The sequence below is a fragment of the Anoplopoma fimbria genome, chromosome 3 (assembly GCF_027596085.1).
Source record: "Anoplopoma fimbria isolate UVic2021 breed Golden Eagle Sablefish chromosome 3, Afim_UVic_2022, whole genome shotgun sequence".
Taxonomy (NCBI): domain Eukaryota; kingdom Metazoa; phylum Chordata; class Actinopteri; order Perciformes; family Anoplopomatidae; genus Anoplopoma; species Anoplopoma fimbria.
The window spans coordinates 4,106,720-4,134,345 of NC_072451.1; the positions used below are offsets into that span (position 1 = coordinate 4,106,720).

General features: G+C 40.3%; 3 protein-coding genes across 3 annotated transcripts; 1 reads left to right on the top strand and 2 right to left on the bottom strand.

The window, feature by feature from the left end:
- Nucleotides 1-1,454: 1,454 nt before the first annotated feature.
- Nucleotides 1,455-3,996, bottom strand: dusp28 (dual specificity phosphatase 28; the record flags this gene model as incomplete). Its single annotated transcript, XM_054627640.1, is given in 3 exon segments — nucleotides 1,455-1,556; nucleotides 3,650-3,865; nucleotides 3,868-3,996. Coding segments are annotated over 3 exon segments (447 nt in total), but the record flags the coding sequence as incomplete, so codon positions are not given.
- A 3,574-nt stretch (nucleotides 3,997-7,570) lies between these two features.
- Nucleotides 7,571-18,595, bottom strand: vcpip1 (valosin containing protein (p97)/p47 complex interacting protein 1). Its single transcript, XM_054596289.1, is given in 4 exon segments — nucleotides 7,571-11,812; nucleotides 11,815-12,227; nucleotides 13,118-13,204; nucleotides 15,803-18,595. Coding segments are annotated over 4 exon segments (3,498 nt in total). The 5' UTR covers nucleotides 18,444-18,595; the 3' UTR covers nucleotides 7,571-11,455.
- Nucleotides 18,596-22,067: 3,472 nt separating this feature from the next.
- On the top strand, nucleotides 22,068-26,857 carry LOC129089171 (immunoglobulin lambda-1 light chain-like). The gene is made up of 4 exons (XM_054596552.1): nucleotides 22,068-22,129; nucleotides 22,221-22,523; nucleotides 24,091-24,159; nucleotides 26,171-26,857. Exons 1-4 carry the CDS (start codon nucleotides 22,087-22,089, stop codon nucleotides 26,749-26,751), a joined length of 996 nt encoding a protein of 331 aa, XP_054452527.1. The 5' UTR covers nucleotides 22,068-22,086; the 3' UTR covers nucleotides 26,752-26,857.
- The last annotated feature ends 769 nt before the right edge of the window (nucleotides 26,858-27,626 follow it).

The following is a 27,626-nucleotide window of genomic DNA, read 5'->3' on the forward strand; positions in this document are numbered from 1 at the left end:
CTGTATCTTTACATCAAAATCACTATCAATACTTCCATTTATATACTTTTACTTGTAGTGGAGTATTTTCACAGTGTGTTATTAGTACTTTATCTATAGTAAAGGATTTGGAACCTTCATTAGCAGAGGTGCTGCTGGAGTTTATGATGTTAATCAGTTTTTAATTGGAGTTAAAACCCATCCTGAGTTTAATATACTGCTTTAGTACTTTCTATGGAAGTGTGTCCATCTAGAGGTCGGAGGTGGAACTGCACCCACAGTGTTTTAAAGGACAGACAGCACAGTTACATGTCACAGAAACTGATTTTAAGGTTTAATAGTGATAAAAAAAAAGGAAATTCAAGTAAATTCTGCGTCTTTTTAAAGAACTTCTTGTTTAAAAGACAGACGACAGAAGAAGCAACAACTCTGCCTGTTTTTCACGTATTTTCTCATCATGAACTGTTGATTGATTTGGATTAAAATCTCATAATTTGCTAATATGAACAACCTGAAGGTTTAATGCAAACAAACCCAACATTAAACATGTTCAATGTTACAGTTTTTTTCAGCTTTTGTTTTCCTCATTAGTGTTGAAAGATAAACAGATAATTGATTTAAAAGGTTAGTCTTGATTGCTTCTAATAAATAAATATATGTGTTTATTTTAATACAATAAATAAATCTTACATCAGAGTTTGTTAAACTGTTTTATCTCTGAGCCACTGAGTCAATATATAAAAGAGAAAAATCTCCTTCACAGCTTTTATGTCTACATGTTTAATAGCACCTACAGTTTAAAATAAACTACTTTACATTAGTATTTTTAAATCTTTTTTTAATTCTTTTTTTATTTTTGTACACTGTATTGACGTTTTACCGTCTAATGTTTTCATAAAGTTATTATTATGTGTATTATTGTCTTAACGTGTATATTATTCAGAACACAGTGGGGTCCTTAAATTAAATTCTTCTTTTACTTTATTCTTTTTATTTTACCATATTTAATCAAGCCAGTTTTAGTTAATTTACAGCAACACTGAATCTCTACAATCTATTATTTCATGTTTTATTTTGGAGACACTTATTTTGAAAGAAAGTGAAATAAATTTTGAAGCTAATTAAAACATTAAAGCTCTGACTTTATTATATATATTTTTTCAAGTTTGTGATTTTGGGCTAAACGAATGAATTGAGTTGAAATATTTAATTGTCAGAAATAATAATTAAACATAATAAATTATCAGCAAAACAGAGTTTAGATTTAGTTGGAGTAACAGACGGAGAGGAAGTCGATCACCTGCTGGATGTTTTCATAATGAGACCCTCGGGACAGCGTGAAGGATTCTGGTTGATCGGACAGACGTCCACCCGTCTGTCTGTCTCACTGTCTGTCTGTCTGTCTGTCTGTCTGTCTGTCTGTCTGTCTGTCTGTCTGTCTGTCTGTCTCTCTCTCAGTCCGTCCTCGTCTCTCTGTCCCTCCGTCCTCGTCTCTTCTTCAGCTCCTGCTCGTATCTCTGCAGCTGAGACAGGAAGCCGGGGTTCGGATCGATCTCGTGACGAGCCGTCTTCACTTTCTAAACAGAAACAAGTATTTAAATGTGTCTTAATGGATGTCATTATTCTCTGTGATAGATAATAAATAGTAATAAAATAGTTTGTTTCCTTTGTTACCAACCTTTTTTGTTTTGAAATAATAAAAGTAGATAGAAATTTCATTTAAGGTGGGCCTTTATGTGACGAGCCGCTCCTCTGAGTTTTGCTCAGTTTTTTAATTTTAAGATATATTTTAACTGATAAAAAATCATTATTAACATCACTACTGCAAAGATGTTCTGATTGTATAAAGAAGACAAAGCGTTGAACGTTAAAATGTCAGCAACAAAGTTATTGTTAGAGCTATAATGGTATTATTAAGTACTCATGTCGGTACTTGATATAGGCAAGTACTCAAATGTAAGTACTTGTACTTGGTCTGGAAAAAACAGGGGTATTGGCGCATCACTACCCAAAACCAGGAGACAACCTCTGGTTCTTTAAAATGAAGCCAAAGCTTCATGTGTTAGAGCTGCATTCTCTCTAGTGTCCACCAGGGGGCGACTCCTCTGGTTGTATAGAAGTCTATGAGAAAATGACTCTACTTCTCTCTTGATTTATTCCCTCAGTAAACATTGTAAACATGAGTTTATGGTCTCAATCTCTAGTTTCAAGTCTTCTTCAATACAGCATGATGTTCATTTAGTAAATGATGCTCCATTTAGAGTCAAACAGACCATGAAGACAGTTTATAAAATACATGAATCACTCAGTGAGCATCTCCTCTGTCAGCGTGCTGCTCGAGGGCACCTTGGCAACAGAAACCCTGACTTCAGTTTCTGCACACTAAGTGTTGTGCTGCAGTTTAAACACAGTAGGTGATATTTCTGACCTCTGAGCAGCAGCTCAGAGAAACACTGAGGCATCCTCTCGTGTTCTACGGAGCAAATCTGCAAAAACAGCAGAAACTAAATGAAGCCGTGCTGACTCACGACCCGTCATCATAGTCACGGTGACACGAGACGACATGTTTGATTTCTCGGAACGCTTTCATCTAAAGGAATATTATCGTCTTGAGGTGGATCAACGTTTGGTTGTTGCGGTTTGTGTGTTTGTGTTAAACCGCCACGGTACGGGGGTCAATAGGGGTCAATAAGGTCAATCAAGTTCAGCCTATATATATATATATATTGAATATTTTTGAATCAAGACCTTCAGTACTTTGATCAAGTAGCTCATGAAAAAAAAATTGTCAGATGAAGTGACTGCTTTTATTTCAGTGAGGTCGGATGAATATTCAACCAATATTTAGATCAGATCGGACTCTAGATCAGCAGATAATCAATATGGACTCAGATCTGGACACTCATATAAATATATATAAACCTCAATATGTCTGCACAGGAAGTGGGAATGTTAAGACATCTGCTGCTCGTTCACATGTATTATACCAAGGAGAGCACTTCAGAAAAGTCAAAGCTTCAAGTGTTAAAGCTGCATTCTCTCTAGTGTCCATCAGGGGGCGACTCCTCTGGTTGTATAGAAGTCTATGAGAAAATGACTCTACTTCTCTCTTGATTTATTCCCTCAGTAATCATTGTAAACATGAGTTTATGGTCTCAATCTCTAGTTTCAAGTCTTCTTCAATACAGCATGATGTTCATTTAGTAAATGATGCTCCATTTAGAGTCAAACACACCATAAAGCAGGGGATGCTTTAGGGCGGGGCTACACACTGATTGACAGGTCGACACCAGAGACGTATACGGAGTCTCTACGTCACTCCTCCTCAGTCCATATATGGTCACTTCCTGTTCACTGGTTGCAAAAACAACTACATGGCGAAAGCTGTAATTCACATAGTTCTAACTTAGATCTGATAAACACGTAGGTAACGGGGTGTCCTTGGGCAAGACACTTAACCCCAAGTTGCTCCCGAAGGCTTGATGAATGTTAGTTAGAGTCTGATGGTGGCACCTTGCATGGTAGCCTGTCATCAGTGTGTGAATGATATGTAATATACTACTGATTGTAAGTCGCTTTGGATAAAAGCGACTGTAATGACTGTAAAATGACTGTAATGTAACCAAAACACCCCCTCCAACACCGTCACGTTCAGACCTACGTCACCCACCTGCAGCGCGTCGGTCAGCGTCAGCCCGCGGTGTTTCATCAGGTAGGCGATGCACACGGTGGCCGAGCGGCTGCGTCCGTTCTTGCAGTACACGACGCCGCGCCCCCCGCGGCTCGCCTCCTTCTGGATGGCGTCGGCGCAGCGGTCGAAGTGGGCGTACAGGTCCTCGTTGGGGTCGTCGTAGACGGGGACCCGCAGCTTGACGACGGCGGCGGAGCCGGGAACGGCTGCTGCTTGGACACGTTGATGCAGAGCGTCACCGCCTCCTGCTGGAGGAGCTCGTCGCTGCAGGCCGAGCGGGCGTTGCTGATGAACAGAGCGCTGGTGACTTTGCACAGCTGCAGCATCGTGGAGACGTGACCCTCACAGGCTTCCTTACTCAGGCTGTGATGTTCACAAAAAGAGAAGCATAAGATAAAATAAGATAATCCTTTATTAGTCCTGCAGTGGGGAAATTTACAGGATTACAGCAGCATAGAGAATAGTGCAAACAAGAGACATAGTAAAAGAAAAAGCAAATGAGCAATAAAAAAACATTAAAAAACAGTAAAGAATCCACATTAACTGAAATATTATATATGCAGACAGAAACTATTATAACTATTGTATTGCACAGTGTATTAGTGGCATGTGGTCTACTGGGAGCAGAGCTGGTTGTGCAACCTGACAGCAGCAGGAAGGAAGTATCAGGAACTATCCATAAGACAGTTTTCTGACGCCACCTCTAGGATTAATTCACTAATTTAAACTAGGCGGTTCAGGTTTGACAAAGATGGTTTGTAATTTTTTTGTGCATGTAAATAAATCATTTTTATTACAAAATCATTGTTTTGTCATAAACATTATTTCCAACCTGCTGTCATGGAAAGGCTTATAAAAAGGATTTAAAGAAGATTCTGCGTTTGGTGATAAAACATTTTAGGCTTTTTATGTGTAATTTTAAGTCGTTACAGTGAATCTTTATTACGCGTATTGGCTTTGCTTCCACCTTGAAGCCCTTTTTGCTTTCTCGTCTCGCAGGTTTCCATCAATCGTTGTGGTACCTGGACCGTAGTCGTGCTTCCTGCTGTGACACGGCTGACACCCACTGTTACTTTTATTATTATAATTAATCACATTACTATCCCTCATAATTATAATTCTACTATAATAATTGCTGCTGTTATTATAAGTAGTCTTATTATATGAATCATTTATGTCATATACATTGAATGTGTTGTATCTCTGTTATGCTGTTCATTTTGTACACATGGCATCTATTGCATTCTGTCCATCCTGGGAGAAGGATCCCTCCTCTGTTGTTCTCCCAGAGGTTTCTTCCTTTTTTCTCCCTGTTAAAGGGGTTTTTAGGGGAGTTTTTCCTGTGCCGATGTGAGGGAAGGACAGAGGATGTCGCATGTGCACAGATTGTAAAGCCCTCCACAAAATAAACTGAATTGAATTGAATCGGTTATCAGTTATGTTTAAACACTTAGTTAGGTTTAGAAAAACATCATGTTTGGGCTTTAACTGGAACATAAACTAAGTTAAACAATAGGTAATAAACATCACTAACGTAACTTCACAATCTCTAAACACCTCTCCTCCCACCATCAGTAGTCTCACTTTTTATACCACGTCACTTAATCAGATCCACACCTTTGAGTCATTAAAGACTACATGGCGTAAAATGAAACACTAAAACACAAGAATGGCTTGTTATTGAACACTAAATGAATTTAGGTTACAAACACAAAGTCATTCACACACCAAAACAAACATTTGCTGGTTTTCTTCTCAAACATGACATTTAATATTGTGTTTAAGTTATTCTCTTATTTATATATAGCATATATGTTGATTTATAAAACATGAAATCATTTAATCCAAGTTTAAGATATTAGAAAATATGAAAGTTAATAAATGATAAATGTGATGCTCAGTGATGCTCACATCCATCAAACACAGACAGCATTTCAACAGTTCACATGTCCTACAGTCAGTGAACGCCTCACACAAGGACAGACTGACTCACATGCAGCAGTCTTCAGGTTCCTGCAGACAGAAGGGATTTTTTTTTTTTTTTTTTTTTTTTTTTTTTTTTTTTTTTTTTTAGAGGAAAAACCAGTTTCTTGTTGTGGTCCTGCAGACGGAGGTCGGTTCTGGTGGATCTGGTCTGTTCAGGTCTCCTCTTGACCCCCAATTGCTCCTGACCAAGAGCAACACCCCTCTGCTATTTATACTGCACAGTCTGACAGCTGCTCTGCTCTGGGTCCTAATGCCCATCCTGCTAAAGCACACACAAGAGGAAACTATGAGGATCAATATGCAGCTGGGACAAATATAAAAAAAAATCATGTTATTTAAGAATGTGGAGCAGTTTCTAATAATTAAAGAAAATAGATAAACTTCTACTACACAACCACTTTACTACTGTTATTATTTACTGCTGTAAGAAGGTTAAAGCTTACTGTTCTGACATTAACGGTTCAGAAATAGGAGCTACATATTCCTATATTTTCTTTTTCCCACCTGTGGAATTAATAAAGAATTATTTTATCTATTTTTATGATTCATCCTCAGTGTTGCGGCGCCCCCAAGTGGACGTCAACAGCCAACTCACACACTCAAACCACCAGTTAAAGTATCCACTGAGCCATACAGGACGATATGAAAATCACATTTCAGCATTATCCTGCAAAACACCTGCTAATCACGACATTATGATCCCTTAAGAAGCAAATATTTTTCACTGCATCACAGATAGGACACTTTTTGGTGAAAAACAAACCAACAATCTTAAATAATGTTATCATAAATCATATGAATTATCCTAATAATTTATCCTTTATTTTCCTGCATAAATAAAGGATAAAAAATGATTTATTTTTTATACATAATAAGGCTCTTTCACTTCTCTTCTAAAATATTGAGCTATGAAGCTTTTTCCAAGTCACTTGTGAGGATATTCATGTTTATTCTGATAATAGAAATCCACCACGATCAACTTATTGAGTGTTTCTATCGGGATAAACGATATAATCATATTATAGGATATATATATATATATATACAATTCCACAATGTGAGTGTCCTTTTTGGGATGAAAATATTCTAACAATGGTCACGTGTTTCACTCATACTGGTTACCACTACAACCAGTTGTTAAAAGAAACATATTGCATAATTAACATTTTAATAAAACTAAATAAAATTACATAAGAAAATTCGACAATTATTAATTAATAATATATTATAATTATTTTACTGATTATGCTTATTTCATTCATCTTTATATTTTAATAATAATTGTTAATGTTTCCTATTTTTTTGTCATTATATTTAGTTGTGTTGTAAAACTCTAATTTGCTTCCCGTTTCAATTTCTGTGTAAAAAAATAAAATAAAAATGCAATTTAAGTTTCAGTAAAATCTTGGAAAAGTAACTTTCATTCATTTAAATATAAAACAAAACCAACTTGCAGTTTGACTTCTGTTGTTTGAAATGTGCCTTTGCAGTTAGCAACAATGTTCCACTGTTTTAAAAGTCAGACCTGGTCAGCATTCCCTTCTTAACCGTAAATATATTACATTAAATACAATTAATTTAAAAGAAAATACAATAAAATGACATAAAGTAAAATCTAACGGCCTATGAGTTTGTGGTTTTCATGTTATTTTATAGCTCTGTTTCCTACTATTTTTGGTCAGTATATAAAACATAATATATTAAACATCTGTTTGAATTTTAAACACTTTGACACATATACGTTTTAATGTTCTCTGCAGGTTGATTCTTGTTCAAATAAACTGAAGTCAAAGTCACACAAACATTCACAAACACCGTTCAGAAACATGATGCACGACACTGATGTAAAGAACAAACGTTTCTTTGAAAACAGACGAACAGAAAAATCTGTCAGTGACGACAAAAATACAAAAACAAGTGAAGGAAGTGATTTTATTGTTGGGGTTGAAAACTCATCACACATGCAAACAGCAATGTCGAAGCCGTGTATCATCAATATTTTATTAGCAAACCAGAGAAAAAAAAAAAAAAAAAGAACTGAAGGAACTGAACAATCTGTGTTTCTGTACAGGTCCAAATATACTACAATATTTACTATTATACAACTGGATTACAATTCATGTCAGTGTACAGCAGTCACAAAGAAAAACTTCAAGTCTGTTACAGCAGCGTCTCCTTCCCACCGACTCGCTTCGTTAGCATGCGACGCTAACAATTCCCTCTTTTTCCCCCTCAAACAAAGTGCAGAGTCTCATATTTGTTCACCTCAACTTAAAAGAAATAAACCTCAGAGAGACCAAAAAAAAACAAAAAAGGACTCATTCACATTCTGAGACTAGAGATTTGTTTTTCGCCCTAAAAAACAAGAGAACCAAAAAGTCCAAATTTAAAAATGGAACAGGATTCGGGTCAAAATAAATGGATTTTAAAGGTTAAAGCAACTCATTTAAAGTCAATTTCATTGTAAAACTAATTGAGTGTTAAACAAAGAGATGTTAAGGCCTGACGACCAGTTCCTCCAAAGAGATGTCCAACAACTTTTAGTTAGCAACAAAAAAAAATAAAAATGGAATAGTTCAATATGTTGTCATGTGATGGTTTGTGATTAGCTTAGCTTAGCATAAAGTCTAGTTTTTACCCTGTTTTTTACTTTTGGACAGAGACAGGCTAGCCGTTTTCCCCCCGTTTCCAGTCGTTGTGCTAAGCTAAGCTAAGCTAACCAAACCAAAGTTAGCTCTCAACAAGGAGAATAAGCATTTTACTCTGAACTTCTGTGGTTTGGTTGGATCTCTTGCTCTTTAGCTAAACGCATTCACTGCAGTGAGAGATGCCACAAAGGATGCTGGGAAAACAGTTTCAGAGGTCTTTTATAAGCTTCTAATCAGGACAAACAAAGTCATGGATTCCTCATCAATCCTCTGCAGTCGATTTCGGCAGCAGTTTTATGAATCGATGAATAGATAATAAAGCTTCTGTCCTCGTCAGCAAATGAAATGCACATCTTTCTTGTCCCGGCGAAAACAATTTCTGCCTCCAAAGAACTCACAAAATTTCTATTCTTGTTACTTCGGCCCAAAATTCTAATTGATGAAAAGATTTCAAAGTGCGTAAACGTGTTTTGTTCAGTCTTCAACAGAATCAAAGTCACGATACAAGCAGCAGTTTGTTTGATAAAACCTTCAGTAAGTTTAGGAATGAAGACAAAGACGCTTTAATTCTGCCGCTGTAAATAATTAAAGAGACGAACCCGGATGGAAACTGGACAGAAACTCAAACATCGTTCTGCCGTTTGTCCCTGCAGCGCGTTAGACTTCCTTCATACTCGCTCTACTCTCTCATAACGGCGTAAACAAGAACAAGATTTGATCCAAACTATGAGGGAAACGTAACGTGTGTCACCTGACTGATGTTTGATGAGAAGCTCTGAAGCTGTGATTAGATGCTTCTGAAGACGCGTCTGTTGCTTTTCTTACCACAGAAGAGAGCAGAGAAAATAATAATGAAGTTCTCTGTGGACGTTTCACATTAAACTCTCTGCTGTGTACATATGTGGACGATCAGTGAAGATTTACTCTGCATAGCACAGAAGCTCTGTGAGCAAATCTCAGATCAACATACTGTTTATAAACTTCTTTCTTTTTTTATTTTTTTAAATGGGACGTCTCAAACATTAAAGGTTCGGTCACATCACGTCCTCGTGGTCACTTCCTATTTGGGTCTCAAAGGTCAGAGTTCAGCTCCGTTGCTGCACTGCGTTAGGACATGAAGAGGTTAATATTCCATGTTTGTGATCAGAAACAGAACAAAAGTCACGAAGCTTCAGCAGAGAAACATCCTCCTTCATCTCAATGGAGCTTTACACTGGTTTAAAAAAGAAGATTTGAAAAGAACTGATTATTATTCTTGACTAAAGAAACTTTTAGCATTTTTATATTTTGGAGTCAAGAGTGCAATTACTATAAGTCGACTTATTCACTCGCGTTTTGGGTTTTTCAGATGTGAAGCACCTCTTTTTGGCTTTAAACTCACCCACTTATTCACACCTTCAGCTTTCCTTGCTTAGAAAACAGATTATTTTCTGACATTTTCTCAAAAAAAAAACTGAATCAATACTGAAGACAAACAAAATAAACTTATAAAACATAGAAAGCTCTGTTGTAGCTTGTAGAGCCCACGAGACAAACTCATCGTTGTTTTCTTTTGTTAAAAAGGCGAGCGGTTTTAATTCTACCGTGTTTCAATTTTGACTTGTAAGAAAGAAAAACCTCAGCCGTTTTAAAGTCGTGCCACCTGCAGGAAACGAGCGTTAAACTTTTCTTAATGTGTTTTGTAGCGTCACTGTCACTCTGACCGCCGGCTGAAACATAAAGCCGCGTACGGCTGAAGACTTAAATAAAGGAACATGTATTCAACATGTTCGTGGCGACACATGAAGGATTTTCAGGCACTTGACCATCAGACACATGCGTCTTTAATCGTATTGATTAGAAGCAGTCTGCTGTTCTGCAAATGAACATTCAGTGTGTGAAGGATTTAATGAACAGCAGAGCTCACAGGTCAAACATCCAGAGTCAACCTCCATTTGTTTTAGTTTGGCTTTCGTTTACCAGCTGGAGAACAAATAATGACGTCTTCTTAAGGCCAATATCAACGATCAGTTAATGAAATATCGGCCAGTGTTCCTCTTTTTAAACATAAAACATTTTCATGAGGATATTTGGTCATAAAGGAGCCGTGTGAATGTCGTAAAAACAAACTTCTCTCTGCTGATTCTAAATGACAAATCACATCTTTGTTGTTTCTTATCGGCCAACGAAACTCGTCCAAACTGATTATTGTGTATTAAGGGGACGCATGAGGTCATCACTGTGTTACCGAACACCACAACTAACATTCGAGAGGGTTTGAAACGTGAAGAAAAATAAATAAACGGAAACAGTGACGCTCTCGACCTGCAGGTGGCTCAGCTCGGTCTGACGCTGCATTCAGGTGCTTCACATCAATCACGTTAAATGTCAACTTTAAGTTGAGAGACTAGACTAAAATATCAGGTCAAGTCAGGCAGTCAAGCAAACACAGATCCAGAGTCCCCCCCTCCACGCCACCGCCATGGGAAAAGCAGACATGAGCGATGAAGGCGTAGATGCGTTCAGAGGCTAGTGCACTCTGACAGAAGAATGTCTGCAGTGGCTCTCCTCCCGGTGGCTCTCCTCCCGGTGGCTCTCCTCCCGGTGGCTCTCCTCCCGGCAGATTAAGTCTCAGAGTATTCTTTGTATATAAAGGAATGAAACTCTGAGCGCCGTTACCCTCATTTGGATATTTAAAGGATCGGACGTCTGCAGGCGGGTCTATACATACGACCCCGTCACCGCGACGCAATATCTTCGTTTACGATGCGATGGAATCGACCGAGGAAAAAAACGCATGTCAAAAAAGGCAAAATATTTTTCTTTCAGAAGCAGGAATCAATCAAACGTTGTGTTTATTATTTGGTCTCGCGTGAGGACAGCTGAGAAGAGAGCCGGAGGTGAGTTCAAACACACGCGCAGCGACATGGAGTGTGTGATGGAGTCGTGAGAGTGAAGACGGCCAGTCTCTCCGTGAATCGCCTCGAGGATTATCGGCCCACCGCGGAGAGGTGAGAACGGTCGGCTCGCTCTTTAGTCATGCAGCAAAGACAACGACACACGATGAGGACCAAAAGCTTTAGCGTCCGACCTGAGGCGTTCTGACCCGAAGAATGCCGGCGAGGCGGGGCGGGGGGGCAGCGAGGGGGCGATGCTGGGGGGTCAGGAGTGATCAGGAGTGATCCATGGGTTCGGTGGCGGCGCTTTGCTCGCCGTCCTGACTCTCCATCTCCTCCGGCTCCTCCGTCTTCTTGTCCGGTTTGCCGGCCCCCGTCGCCGCGCCCGCCGCAGCCGGACGCTCGTCGTCCAGCGTGGGCGTCGGTTGGCTCGCTCCCGCTTTAGTCCCGCCCCCTGCAGCGCCGGCGCTCTGCTGCTCCCTCAGGTGGCGCTCCATGGAGGCCTGGATGGAGGAGACCATCTCCTGCAGCTTCCTCCGCTGCTGCTCCATCAGGTCGGGGTCCAGGCCGCGGCCGTCCTTGGTGGTGACGAAGCCCGGAGCCATGCGGACCAGCTCCCTGGTGGCGTCCTCGGGGATGTCCGACAGGTCCGGCGGGCCCGGGACACGCTGGCGCTCAGGTCCACGCCGCTGCTGTGCTGGCGCGTGATAGGCCGGTGCTCCGGAGGGGAGGAGCCCCCGGCGCTGCCCAGAGAGTGGCCTTTGCCCTGGAAGGCGGTGACGCTCTGCAGCTGCTCCTTCTTTCGGACGACGCCGCCGCTGCCGAGGCGCAGAACGCCGTGGGAGGGGCTGCCCTCTCTGCTGCCCCTGGTGGCCGTCTCGGAGCGCAGCTGGACCAACGCCTCCTTCACCAGATCCTCCACGTCGGGGCCGACGGGGAAGTGGCCGGCGGCGTCCACGCAGAGCTCCAGACGTTCATCCGCTGCGTTGTAAACAAAGGTTTTCCCCGTCAGGTGAGGCAGCGTGCAGTGCTTCCCGTCCATCAGGCCTGAAACAGAGGACGACCACAGACCGATCAATAAAGATTTCTATCCATCTGATCTAATATTACTGAAACACAACGGGGGAGTGTAGGTTTACTAAATCCAGTGAACAGGGCTCATAGGGGTGTAACGGACCGTTATTGATCCCTGATCAGTACTGATCCTCCTCACGGTTCAACATGGATTAACTCCACAGTTTATCGTTAACCATCACAGAGTTAAATAAAGGTTTACTGACGATCGTTATCCTCCAATATTCAGTAAAATATTAGATCAGGACTTCATTTATGCTTTTCTAGTCTCTGATCTCTGATAATGTTACATTGTAAACAACCAATCTGTGTGTAAACCAATCTGTTGGTGATAAACTAGAATAAATCCAGTAGTTTGAAAGAAAAGGTTTCACATGAATATAAAATATAAAATAGATATTAGAGATGAATTATGAGATGAATTATGATGTTTAACTTCCTAACACTAGCTCTAAGATTATAATACATCATTAAAACTACTAATGACAAGATTTATTTTAATCAATAGAAATACAATCTTTAATTTCCTTATCATTATATTGTGTGTTTTTATAAAGAAATAAACACTATAAATTACTATAACAAAGTAAAAGTATAACATTTAGTATTTTTGATGGTTTACGGACTTCAGAGCGTTGAAATGATTTTTGCGACGCTGACAAAATTACATATTCTGGATCCTTGTAGACCAGCTGCTATAAATATGCAATGACATTATTGCACATGAAAACTAGCTAAAGATGAAGACATGTTGAAATACAGCGTAACAAACGTGTTAGAATCTGTGTTTACATGCAGCAGGTCAGAACCCAGATTAAAAGGAATCCGGTTCCATGTTGTGTACTTGAACTATCTAAACGTACCCATGTCCTTCTTCACGATGTTGTAGAAGACGCCTCCCTGCTGGAATAAGTGAGGCAGCTTCTTTGCGTACGACCAAACGTCCTCACCTGGAACCCAAAGAGAGAGAGAAACCGGATTTAACGAGCCTGCTGAGACCCTGAACGCACCGCTGAACGACAGCTGACTATCACAGAATATCAAGAATAAATATGTTTGATTTAATTTTATTTCACAGCCTGGGTCTTGTTTTTGTGGATATATATTATATTAATTACCAACTGTTTTGCTCGTCAATAACTTGGTTTGAGTATTTTCCTCTTAAATGTGAATATTTTCTGTTGTTGTGAGGACGTCATCTTTGGCTTTCCGAAACACAGGTCGACATTTTTCAACCTTTTTCTGACATTTTATAGACTGAAAAACTAACGTAGTCATTAGGAAAACAACTGACAGACTACGATAATGAACACTCGTTAGTTCAAGCTCTTTGAGTCTGTGAAACATTTTCAAATGAATATTTTAGGGGAAAATATACATATGCTGTGTTTCAAAAGCTAAATAGTTTGTGAACCGATAAACAAAAAGGACATTATTTTATTGTTTGTATATAAATGTTAATACCAGAGCTGAGACATTGGAGAGTTTTAACTCTAAATCCATGATTTGGAAGGAAAAGGTTATTTTCTCTTTGAGTTGAAACGATGTGTTGATTAAATGATCAGCTGATCGATCATTAACAATGTCAGGATTCTTTTCTCTGTTTTATATCTTAACATATTAGTGACGTCTTACAGTTATTACGTTCACAATCACACAAGTCAAAGAAAAAGCAGAATAGTCAGAACGCAGATAAACACATTTCATTTCACTCATTAGACTTCCTGCTGTATTATAAATATATTATGTTTTATTTGTGTCACCACGTCTCTAAAGGTCCCCGAAAATGAAGCTGCTCATCAGAAATAACATATGTGGCACAAAATCATTATAACTAATCATTCATTGTTTTTTAGATGAGCAACATGTCAACAATTAACTCAAATGATGATAGCAAAGTGTTACTGGAGATTTTTTTTGTAATTTCATTTTAAATGTCGACGCTTTAAAAAAGGCCAGTGTGAAGCATTCTGGGGGATCTATGAGCAGAAACTGAATATTATATTCACGACCATGTTTTCATTATCGTACATCACCTGAAAGTTCGTTCCCTTAGAACGACGGCTGCACAATTAATCGAATATGAACGACGATCATGAATTTAGTCCATCCACAATAACATGATTATGATTGACACTGATATTGAAGTTTAAAATGCGATTTTCGAGGAAAAATCTAGCGCTTTCTCAGGGGCGATCCAGATGTTTATGTTTCACTTTTGTGGAGCTCTCATGCACATATTTATGTTTTTTGGCAACAACCGTTGAGTCGTCTTAATATATAAAACAGCAAAGTAAAAGAAATAAATAAAAGAGTTCAGAGAGCAGATGAAACCTTCCCGAATATTGCCGGACGGCGGATGATTTGTTTATCTGGAACGCAGCCGCGACCTTTGACCCGGCTGGCAGGTGAGACGGGGGACGAAATGCCTGAGTCGGCACATTCAGGACACACACAACAAAGATGTCCGACCTCATTAAAGGAAGGACTCACACTTTGTTTTACCTCATGTCAGGTCCACATGTGAACACACAAACAGGTTTCTGACACTCATCATCATTCCTCTTCATCACACTGGACATTGAAGAGGGGCCTTCCTGAATCAATAAGTTAGAAATGATCCGGTACATGAAAAAGGCATAACGGCAACGTGCGCCGTTTCAGGAAAATGGTGAACTGATGAGCGTTCAATGTTTAAAAAGGCAAAGTACGGCGTCGAAAAACAAAGATCTTTTTCTTAAATACCTTCAGCTGAGAGATAACTTTATGAGAGATAAGGTTGAAACCGGACGTTAACTCAAATGGTGTGACATCGTTTCTGGAATTGCACAAAGATACGGCTTTATTAAAAATGTTATGGGATATGAGATCCTTGTGATGCATCTTGGGAACTTGACTAAAGTTTTACTCCATCTAATGTAAACATTAAAAAAAAGAAACCAGGAACAGCGGATGGACATTTTCCAAGACATATTTTGTCGTGGAGAAAAGCAGCTTTCATATCTTTTATATATAAAGATGTGAAACAGAATAAATGAATGCCTGATTAAAATGTATTTTAAAATGTTTACAGATAACTACTCACTGTTCTCTTTTAATTGTTTTATTTGTTTGCATAACCAACTGTACCATTTGTGGAGATGTTGTGTTGTTCTGTTTCTAGATTTGTGAAAAACTCAATAAAAATTGAACAGAAAAAAGACCAATATATATATAAAAAAATTGGCTGATTAATTTAAATATATATATATATATATATATATATATATATATATATATATATATATATTTAAATTAATCAGCCAATTATTTTATATATTGTGCATTTTTTTCCGTTTCTTGTCACCTGACTGAATCAGTTCGTTCACTCTATTTGTTTTGGTGATTGGTAAACAATAATCAATAATGGAAACAATCCTTAGTTCTTAGTCCGGCTGATATTGAGACGTGACGTCACATGTTCGCTGTGATCATGTGACTGTTTTTAAATCTGCTGTCTAAACTAAACTTGTAGAAGAAGTGTCGTGAGGCGGCGCTTTGATTCTTACCCATCAAGGTTGCTAGGAGACAGAGCGAGGACATCTCAAGGTCGATGCTGTCCTGGAGTTCGCGGCCGCCCGTCCTGCCTGACGTCACGGCGTCCTCGCTCTTTGCCGCGTGCAGGGCGGCGGCGTGCGACCCGGACGCTTTGGGCACGGCGGCAACGGGGCCCTTGTCCTCAGGCGCCCTCAGTATCTCCACCGTCACCCGGTCGCCGTGCTGCAGCGCCGCCGGCTCGTTCTCCTCGCCGTCCTTCGGAGGGGGCAGCTCTTTGGGCGGGAAGCCGTGGCGGATGCACTGCTGCGCCGGCGGCACGCCAAACTGGGCGGCGATGCTCCTCTGCAGCTCCGAGAAGGTCGTGTTGACCTGCAGGGTCAGCATGGCCTGCCTGCCGTCGCTGGTGGTAACGCGGATCTTCTTCTCCTTATTGGACGGCGGGGTGGAGGATTTGGTGGGCGTGGCCGGAGCGGAGGAGGACAAGGAGGTTTCCGTTGACCCGGCGGCGGAGGACGTCCGGACCTTCTGCTCCTGCTTCAGCTTGTCGGTCCGCCTCTTCTGGCTGACGAGGGCCTGCTCGCTGATGCTCTGCTGGATGCTGCGCTCCGCCCGGCTCATCGTCAGCTCCTCCTTGTGGATTGTCTTCGTCTTCTGCCCGGTCAGGATGATCTTGGTGGGCGGCTGGGAGTCCGGCGCCGTCTCCACGCCGTCGGTGAGACGCTGGGCGTGGGCCCCGGCGATGGACACCGGGTTGTACTCGTCCGGGTTCTTCTTGGCGGTGTGATGCAGGATGGTGTTCACCACCTTCTGCACCAGGATCTCGCTGCCGAACTCCCCCGGGAAGTGCTTGGTGACCAGCTTCATGGCCACGTCGTACACGTTGCTGTTCAAAGCCGGCTCGGTCTCGTACTGGAACCAGTACACCGTCTCCCTCACCACCCGCCCCCCCCACTCCAGCGTGATGGGGAAGGCCTCCGGGAGGTTGTCGTACTCCTTCCCCTCCCAGAAGTGCTTGAAGCCGCACCCGCACTTCCCGCCCTGGGAGCGGGTGTTGGTCCGATCCCCGTCCAGGTACACCACCACCCCGTTGCCGCGGATGTGGCGCACCGACGTGCCGTGACACCAGTTGCAGGTGTTGAGGGAGCTGAGTTTATAATCCGGGGTGAGGATGTCCATGATGGGGTCGTAGGAGCAGACCACGTTGTTGAGGGGGAAGCTGTAGTTCTTGTCCGGCCGCAGATGGCCGTGGGTGGATTTGGCCAAGTTGTAGAGCTTCCCGCCGGGAACCAGCCACTCCGGCGGGACGTGGAGCTCGGAGAGAGCGCCACAGATCAGGCAGCGGTGCAGCCGGTTCTCCGTCACCGACTTCTTCGCCGCCTCGGTCACCTCCTCGGGCTGGATGCCGATCACGCCGGTGCGCCTGTAGACGTACTGGTGCACGTCGGCCACCAGCGACGGGTGGATGCTGTGCTTCTCCATGAACACCTCCTCCATGGCGTTGACCAGCCGCATCAGGTATTTGTCCTGCAAGCTGCGGTCGCCGCCGATCACGCAGCTCCCGTCCGGTTCCAGCTTGATGTACTTCCTGATGAGCTCCTGCGGAACGCCCCAGGCCTTCGGCAGCAGGCGGGCCGGCAGCGTGGGCAGCACCGTGTTCTTGATTCCCACCAGGGGGATGTAGTGGTTCCGTCCCGAGCTGCTCCACGCGATGCAGATGGGTTTGTTGAGCTTCCCGTCTTTCCCCCGGCACTGCTCCTCGGCCACCAGACCTGGCAGGAAGGTGGCCGAGTAATCCCCGGAGCTCCTCATCCCGCTCAGGGAGTCCAGCAGGATAATGGGTCGGTGCAGGACGTTGGCTAAACCGAATATGTGGATGTTGCGCAGCCCGAGCGGGACGCCCTCTGGCGGGATGAAGAGGGGGTCGCACTCGTTGATGATGTCCTCCCACTCCGCCGCGTCGATGAAATCCTGAAAGAGCGCCTTGTAGCAGTCCAGGTTCTGCTTGAAGTTCTGCTTCAGGTTCTCCCTCAGGGCGTGCCAGAACAGCTCCCGGCCCACCAGCGCCCTGGACACGGCGTGGACCAGGCAGTGCCCGTCTCCGTCCACGTGGACCGGAATCAAACACTCCCCGTCGCCGTTGGCCTTCTTCACCTCCTCCAGGGTGTCGTGGAGGTAGACGAGGCTCCCGGACCGGTCCTTCCCGTAACCCATGGTGGACACGTGGTCCGGCTCGATCAGGAAGGCCCGGTCCCCCAGGAGGGAGCAGTCGAACATCTCGCCTTGGTTCATGTCCCTCAGGAGCTTGGCCTTCCCGGTCTGCTTGTCCATGCCGTACCGGGTCAGCACCGGGGACAGCAGCTTGCAGTGGTAGTTGGACAGCCCCATCACCTTCACCAGCTCCGTGCCTTTCTTGGGGGCCCCGGTGACCCCCAGCAGGGCGTTCCTGAGCAGGTTGTGCAGAACCACATCCGGGTCCGTCACCTCCTCCACGCTGGTCAGGTTCCTCTGCTCGTGCCGCTGGCCGCACTCCGTGCACTCGATGCTGACGGAGCCGTGCGCGGGGAAGAACAGCCGCGCCTGACACCTGGGGTCCGGACAGGTACCGGAGAGCACGCGTTTGTCCTTCTTCTTGGAGCTCTGCAGCAGAGACATGGTGTAGAGAGAGAGAGAGAGAGAGAGAGAGAGAGGGAGAGAGAGATCACTGGATCATGACCCGCAGCCTCCGGAGGGGCCGTCGGGCGAGCTGAGGCCAGAAAAACACAAGAAGCAACACGGAAGCGGCTGTTTTCCTCTTTGGCGACTGACCGTGGCAGAACGTCACGACGTCACGACGGAAGGTTCTGGGATTTGTAGTCCTTGCTGAGTTATCACTTCTGCATAATAACACGTTAAGATAATAAAAAAACACTTTTTATTGTTTTTATTTGAGTCCCTGTCACTCGACAACAAGAGAACACATATTTAAGCAAACTAAATCATTAAATGATTCAAAACGGCAACCTGAACGCTCAATGGACTACATTAACCAGAATGCAACACGCCGCAGTGACGTTTTGTTGTGTTTTCTCCTTTAGCAACGTAACTACGTCACGACGGAAGGTGCTGGGATTTGTAGTCCTTCTGAGTTATCACTTATGCATAATAACACATTAAAAGAAGAATTATAAACACTTTTTATTTTCCTCTTTAGCGACTGACCGTGGCAGAACGTCACGACGTCACGACGGAAGGTGCTGGGATTTGTAGTCCTTGTTGAGTTATCACTTATGCATAATAACACGTTAGAATAATATATTTTTTTTTATTGTTTTTATTTGAGTCCCTATTACTCGACGACAAGAGAACAGATGTTTAAGCAAATTTGAATTTATGTTAAATGATTCAAAACGGCAACCTGAACGCTCAATGGACTACATTAACCAGAATGCAACACGCCGCAGTGACGTTTTGTTGTGTTTTCTCCTTGAGCTACGTCACGACGGAAGATGCTGGGATTTGTAGTCCTTCTGAGTTATCACTGATACTTAATAACACATGAAAAGAATTAAAAACACTTTTATTTTCCTCTTTAGCAACGTAACGACGTCACGACGTAAGAAGCTGGGATTTGTAGTCCTGTTGAGTTATCACTTCTGCATAATAACACATTAAAATAATAAAAAAACACTTTTTATTGTTTTTATTTGAGTCCCTATCACTCGACAACAAGAGAACACATGTTTAAGCAAACTAAATCATTAAATGATTCAAAACGGCAACCTGAACGCTCAATGGACTACATTACCCAGAATGCAACACGCCGCAGAGACGTTTTGTTGTGTTTTCTCCTTGAGCAACGTAACTACGTCACGACGTAAGAAGCTGGGATTTGTAGTCCTTCTGTCACTTATCCATAATAATAATAATAATAATAATAATAACAGAGTGCCAGTGGTTGAATGCATTTACTGAAGTATTGTATTTAAGTTCAAATAAATACTTTCAACTTTTAACACAAAACATATTAAGACTTACAAGTAGCCGACTGCTGAATACAGAAGTCATTAATCAATCAGAGGATTTACAGAAAATTAATGCGAAACTATGTTTTCTATAAAAAACATTTTCTTGTTCCAGATGTAGTAATGTTAATAATGTTAATAAAATGAATGTACTAGCAATACTGGTAATGTTAAAATGTTTTTTTAAATGTATTAGTAATAATTCAAAATGTGACATTATTTGTCCTATTTTCACAAACTAATCAATCGATCGATTAATGGAGGGTTACTAGGTCATCACTTCAGGTTGTGAATTGTTAGCAGTAAAGGTCTTAAGTTGTAGGAGTAGTATTTAAAGTATAGCAGCAGGGGAAACAGTATATGTTGTTGTAGTATTTGTCAATTTAACTGTATTTATACAGCACTTAAGACAAAGTATTAAAGAGCCAAAAGGGCTTTAAAGACAAAATAAAATAGACAAATCCAAACACAAAACACAGACGTACTCCCACAAACACAGAGTTAAAACAAGAGCAGAGAGATTGATGGACAGAGATCACCGAATAGAAGGAGATCAGGAAGAAGTGAGAAAGTTCTGTCACAAGATTAAAGTTCTTATCTAGAAAAATGTTTCAGTCAGTGAGACCCTCAGGTTTCTATCAGAGCTGCTAGAAGTAGTGGTAATATCTGTACTTGTATTGTGTTAGTTGCAGTGGAAAGAGTATCTCAATGACTTTCAGAAGTAGAAACAACAACACCAGCAGTGATACTTGTCATGTACTGCTGTGTGTTTTTTATCCACTGTGTTTCATCATCAGCATCATCTGGATACCCTGCTCTTCCTCTGACTGACCACAGGGTGGCGCTCCTTCTCTGTGATGTTTCATGTCACCACCAGCAGCAAACAGCAGCAGAAATCCACCATGTGATGAAGTTTAGTTTGAAGTCTGTCACACAGCCGTGTTGGAGGAGCTACTTTATGGGTGGTTCACTATAATAATAATAATAATAATAATAATAATAATAATAATAATAATAATAATAATAATAATAATAATAATAATAATAATAATAATAATAACTTTATTTATATAGCACCTTTAAAAACAGAGTTTACAAAGTGCTTCGACAGACAAGGCAGCAAAACAATACAATAGATGAACCAATAAAAACAATCGATAGGATAAAAACTAAACTAAGACATGAAATGAAATAACAAGTGAGAATAAATAAATAAAATAAATAAAATAAATAAAATAAATAAAATAAATAAAATAAATAAATAAAATAAATAAAATAAATAAAATAAATAAAATAAATAAAAAAATAAATAAAATAAATAAAATAAATAAAATAAATAAAATAAATGATATAGATAAACATAAAATAGTATATGAAAATAAGATAAGATAGTAAAACCAAACTCCTCAGGCAGGTCGTTCCAAAGCCGAGGGGCCCTTATGGCAAAAGCACGGTCGCCTTTAGTTTTCAGTTTCGACTTTGGAACAACCAGAAGGGCCCCACCTGAGGATCTAAGGCTGCGAGCTGGCTCATACGGGGTCAACATTTCTACTATATGTGTCGGGGCCAGACCCAGACGTGCTTTAAAAGTGATCAGTAAAATCTTAAAATCAATTCTAAAACGAACAGGGAGCCAGTGAAGAGAAGCCAGGATCGGGGTGATGGGATGTCGTCTGTTACAACCAGTAAGAAGCCTCGCTGCTGCGTTCTGAACCAGTTGGAGGCCAAAGAGTGACTTGTGGTTGATGCCAGAGAGGAGGGAGTTACAGTAGTCCAGTCTTGAAAAGATAAATGCATGTATGATTTTTTACAAGTCAGGGTGAGTTTCATTTTGGAGATGGTTCTGATTAGAAGGAAACAGGACTGGACTATTTTAGTGATGTGAGGTCTGAAACTGAAGTCGGAATCAAATAGAACTCCTAAGTTTCTTGCAGTGGATTTTACACAGACAGAGGACCAAGGGCACTAGATGTCAGCTGATTGGGAACCAGTTCCTAACAACATAACTCATAAAGATTTCCTTTGAGAAACAGATCTCACTAAAGTCTTCCAAATGAAACATGCCTCCTTAATAATAAGGAGCATTATGGGGTTATATGAAGAAACAGCTGCTTTGAACCCTAAATAAGTGGAGACAGCCTGATGTTTCCGCTGCAGTGGCTGATGGGAGGAGTGAGGACCTGTTAGAAGCCACGTGGCCCTCGTCTGATCTCACAGCTCGTCCTTGTTTGGCCTCAGCTGCATCAGAGCGCCACTTCTCCCCAGGTTCCCCAGAGGAAACACCGCTGCACAAAATGCTTTTCCTCCCAGCTGCTGCTCTGTGCTGTCTGTGTTCAGGTGAGTGTTTCCAGCCAATCAGGAGCCAACAAGCTCCACCTCTAACAAACACTGTTCACTCACCTTCATCCACCTGTCTGTTTCTCTACAGCGCTGGTTGCCATGGCAGCAGAGCTGATCCAGGATGATTTAACATTGACCAGGAGAGTTGGTGGGAAAGTCTCCTTCAGCTGTCGAGACACTGACCAGTGTGGCAGTTATGTATTCTGGTACCAGAAGAGAGACTCAGAAACATTCACACTGATTCTTGATATTGATAAGAGTAATGGTAACATAGATAAAAGTTACAATCATCCTCAGAAAGATGATTTCTCAGCTGTGAATAAACAGAACGGCTGTGAGTTGGAGATCAAGAACGTTAAACTCACTCATTCAGCCTCTTACTACTGCTCCTGTTTGATATCTGGTCTCCACAGTGAGAAATGATTCCTGCAGCCTGAACAAAAACCAACAGATGAACAGATGTCAAACAGCGTCTGTGACAGGAAGAGAGCCGTAAACCACAGCTCAGGTTCACATGTTTCACCTCCATCTCAGCCACCAACCCTGTCTCCTAAAAATGACGTTCCCCTGAAACTAAAACGCATTCTCAATTGAACAGAAACGTAATTTCCAGCTATTGTCTTTATATTTTTCTCTTATTGTTGTTTTCTGAGATGAGAGGTGCTTATAGGAAGCAATGTTTTGTGACAGCGTTTGTCTATAACATGTGATCACTAACAAACCTGCCCCCCGTTACTCATTTTAATTAATGCTTCATTTAATTACCGTATATGTTGTATCTCCTGCGTATAATGACAGCATTATGATGTGAGGAACTATTGGTGTTCACTGTAACAGTAGTATTGTTCACCAAAACGGTCTCCATACATACACGTCATTGGGGATTCCCAAGTGACGTCATACGTAATAGGGTCCATGGCCCCATCACCTATTTCAGCTATTACTCTAGAAATTGTCTTTTTCGTTGCTAGAATTCCTGTTTGCAAAGAGTGTTGTAGATAGGATCATAAAAATATATCTACAAACTATGTCTAATATCTACTACAGCCCAACTAGTAACTAAACTGCATCTAGATGATCTATTTGAAAAAAAAGGCAAGATGTTGGGTGTGTGCACAAAATCTTAATCAATTTAAAATAAATAAAGCTCGGTCTCATAGCCAAGTGGCTGAGGATCATGGGTAATGTAGTCTTCCTATCAGGACGGAATCTACTTTATTTCCATAATGTAATGACAAATGATTGAATCAGACGACTTTAACGTTAACCTCGCATATTGTGGAATCAAGGACAGTTTCAGAGAATAACTAACATAACTCTGAAGGCTTTGTTGTGAAGTAAACACAGGTGATGGGGGTTTCCCTACGTTGGTCTCTCACGGGGCCATGGACCCTATTACGTATGACGTCACTTGGGAATCCCCAATGACGTGTATGTATGGAGACATGTTTGGTGAACAATACTACTGTTACAGTGTAATTAAATGAATCATTAATTAAAATGAGTAACGGGGGGCAGGTTTGTTAGTGATCACATGTTATAGACAAACGCTGTCACAAAACATTGCTTCCTATAAGCACCTCTCATCTCAGAAAACAACAATAAGAGAAAAATATAAAGACAATAGCTGGATATTTCAAACACAAACGTAATCGGTGAGATATTACGTTTCTGTTCAGCATTAATCTCCCATGGCCACTGACTCACAATATTGACTTATCTGATACTGCTGTGGGGAATTGATGCTTTTCTACAGAGCACCGACCTAACAATAGAACAATTAGGGCCTTATTCCAAAAAGAGATTGTTACTATTCCTTATATAATTCCATATTGGAACGGCTTAATAGAGAATGTGCCTTGGAGGCACATCCTCTATTAAGGAAGATATGAGAAACACTTCATGGAGCTGAAATATGACTCTGGCTCATTGTTTGGACTCCTTCACTCAGCAGACAGGTTTTTGTATCACTCTTTTTCACTGTGGGAGTATCATCTTTGGCTCTGGAACTAAACTGTATGTAACAGGTAAGAATAAACATTTATTTCTTCATTTGTTTTATTGAACAAATTTAAAATGTGTTTTTAATGAGTTCCTGCTGCTTCAGGCTTCACATGTTAGTGTTTTCATCATTAGTAGAGAATTCTTGCTGCCATGCAGCCGTTGTTACATAAAAAAGGTTAAATCTCACCTCACAACTCAAGTTATTCTTTATTTCTGAAGGAGATTAAACTGATTTATTAAGAGAAATTTTGATTATGGAAATTTTTAAATTCTGCAGTATTTGTTCCTTTCAGTAGTTCAGCACAATCTTATGACAGAATATATAGAGTTTTCGTTCTATATTAAAAATGATTAAATAAATCGCAAAACATATATTTTAATTACTTTTAATATTATTAATACTATTATTAATGAATACAAATGTAAAAGGTAATATTGACCTTAATGCCAATTATATTTTATATGATAGTAAATGGAATGTATGTATAATATTGTATGTAGTCATATATATATGATACAGCAGGATATATAATGACAAAAGTATGCTTTATATTTTTATATTAACACACTTTTAATATTAACAGTATTTGAGCCTTAACTTAATTTTAAATATATAACAGTGATTATAAAGATGATCTATGAACTTTCAGTATATATAGTTCAGATGCGTAACATGATATCAAATACATGATATAATATATAATATAAGTATATATTCATTAATATTATATATCATATGAATTAATATTATATTATGTTATTTTGTTTTAAATTTTTTCCCAGATTTTATATTAACCTTGGGTGCATCCAAACATATCATATTAGTTGTGTATAAAAATTAAAACTGACAAAATAGGAATTAGCAATTTGAATAAATCCTACTGTGGTAATAATATAGTATATTTATTGTAATGATGTTAAAATAAAGACAAATATGCAGTTCATAATAATATGTTTGTTACCTCTAAAATAAAATAAACTTTCCTTTAGTGTGAACGTGAATTAGTTTCCCCATGATGATAAATAAGGTTTTATCTTGTTTTAGCAGTTCTTAACGCATTTAACATATCTGATTAATCATTGTAGTTGGGTACAAAAGTAAAGATTGCAACAAGAAAATACAACAATTAGTTATGTTTTTATAGGTTTATATTTTATTTTATTTTATTTAAATTTCCTCTGAGTGATCTTAACATTCCTTATATTTCATTTTATAGCTAAAGATTTTATTCTAATTTTACATATCGGAACATATAATTATAATTGTGTATAAAAGTTGATATTGTTATGAAAATGTTAAAAACACCATTCATGTATTTGAGTGAAATATGTAGTAAATATATAATCTTTTATATATTGCCTAAACCAATAACTATTAAATCAAGATGAATACCATAATTATGTAATAATTTTGAATTATATTATATTGTATTGTATTGTATTGTATTGTATTTTATTTTATTGTATTGTATTGTATTATATTATTTTATATTATATTATATTATGTTATATTATATTATATAAAAATATATTATATTATATTATATATTTTATAATAATTGTTGTTAAATACAGTGAATGGAGGTGAATACAGTCTATGTATGTAGTGAATATATATTATATATTATATTATATTAATTATATTATATTATATTATATTATATTATTTTATAATAATTGTTGTTAAATGACAGTGAATGGAGGTGAATACAGTCTCCTGTATGTATGAATATATTATATATATATTATTATATTATATTAGATATTATATTGTATTATATTATAGTATTTTATATTATATTATATTATAATATATCATGTTATTTTATTTCGTAATAATTGTTGTTAAATGACAGTGAATGGAGGTGAATACAGTCTCCTGTATGTAGTGAACTCTGTCTGTATTGATGATCAGTGTAGTGATCAGAGTCCATGTAGTCTCCAGGATCAGACTGAATGCAGTGCAGCGCTGTAAGCTGCTGCTGACTGTGTGAATGTGTGTCTGTGCTGCTTGTTGCTGCTGTCACACTTCAGATGAGCAGGTAGTGAAGCCCGTGGTGAGCGTGTACCCAGCAGCATCCAGAGCCCACCTGGAGGGGAAGAGCTCCCTGCTGTGTCTGGCCTCAGCCATGTTTCCTCCTCTGGTCCAGTTCTCCTGGAAAAGAGGAAAGGAGAACGGTCCTCTGGAGGAGCTGCCCCCTGCTGAGAGAGAGCAGCTGGAGCTCAGAGAGTCGGGACGCACCGCCGCCATCTTGCTGATCCATCAGCAGGAGAACAGCAGGTATAAATACCACTGCTACGTCCATCACGAGGGGGGCACAGTGGAGGCAACACTTCCACCATCAGCTACACCATCAGCTACACCGTCAACTCCATCACCACCTCCACCAACAGCTACACCATCAGCTACACCCTCAACTCCATCACCACCTCCTCCATCAGCTCCTCCATCACCTCCTCCAGCAGCTTCTGTCCCGTCTCAGTACCAAGTGAAGCTGCTCTGCCTGCTGTACACGGTGCTGATAGTGAAGAGTCTGGTGTACTGCTGTGGACTCTCTCTGCTGATGATCCTCACAAACAAGGGACCGTCCACCAACTGCACACATGCTGACTGACTGATTTCTGCTTTTTCTCACCATAGAATCCCAGCAATTCTTCTCTTTTATCACTTTCATCAGTATGCACAATATCTGTTATGACGTGATGATTATATAATTTGGTGTTTAGATACAATAATCCTAAAGGTATGAATATATACATACACCTTTGCGTTTAAATTGCAGTGCTATTTTTGCTAGTTTATTTCCACTTTTAATTGGCTTGTATGACAGTGGAATGTTAATTATAATCATTAGCTGTCTGGTACATATTCTATTGTTTACAGTCTTTTTCTGTTCTTGTGTTTCTTTTTAATACATTATTCAGAGTGCGGCTGTTTGTCAGTTTAACATTCTTAATAAACTGAAAAACCACAGTGTTTTATGAACATTCTTTTTTTATTGATATCAGTTTGACTTCATAGCAAATAATCAGATTCAGAATCAACTCGATTGACTGTTTGTTAACAGATACAAGTAATCCGTCTGTGGTTGTAAGTAGCTCTGAATATACTTTCACGCAGCACCAAGAACAAATGTAAAGGAAGGTATGAATATAAGCACACAGCTAAACAAGGACAAGAAAGCTAAACAAAGAGAAGCAGATATAAACACACAGCTATTATAAACACGTCAGTAGGTTTGGCTGATCCACCAGGTTCAGTGCTGACCCCCTTTTATAGTTGTGTCAGTGTGGATGTAAAGCTCTACGCTGACGACACTGTTGTTAACACACATGAACAAACAGCAGAGCTGCTTTGAAGCAACAACTGATATAAAATGATGAAAGAGCGGCTTCATCAGTCGGGCTGAAGTCTGAATGTTGGTGAAATATTGACTCTGAATTATTACAGCTTCATCCGAATGAAATAAATAAAAGTTATCACGTGAAC

Excerpts from the sequence above, each read along its gene's own strand:
- LOC129089171 (XM_054596552.1), top strand. The coding sequence starts at position 22,087 with ATGCTTTTCCTCCCAGCTGCTGCTCTGTGCTGTCTGTGTTCAG. Across the intron at positions 22,130-22,220 it reads TCTGTGCTGTCTGTGTTCAG|CGCTGGTTGCCATGGCAGCA; the intron begins GTGAGTGTTTCC and ends GTTTCTCTACAG. Across the intron at positions 22,524-24,090 it reads AGCCTCTTACTACTGCTCCT|GTTTTTGTATCACTCTTTTT; the intron begins GTTTGATATCTG and ends CTCAGCAGACAG.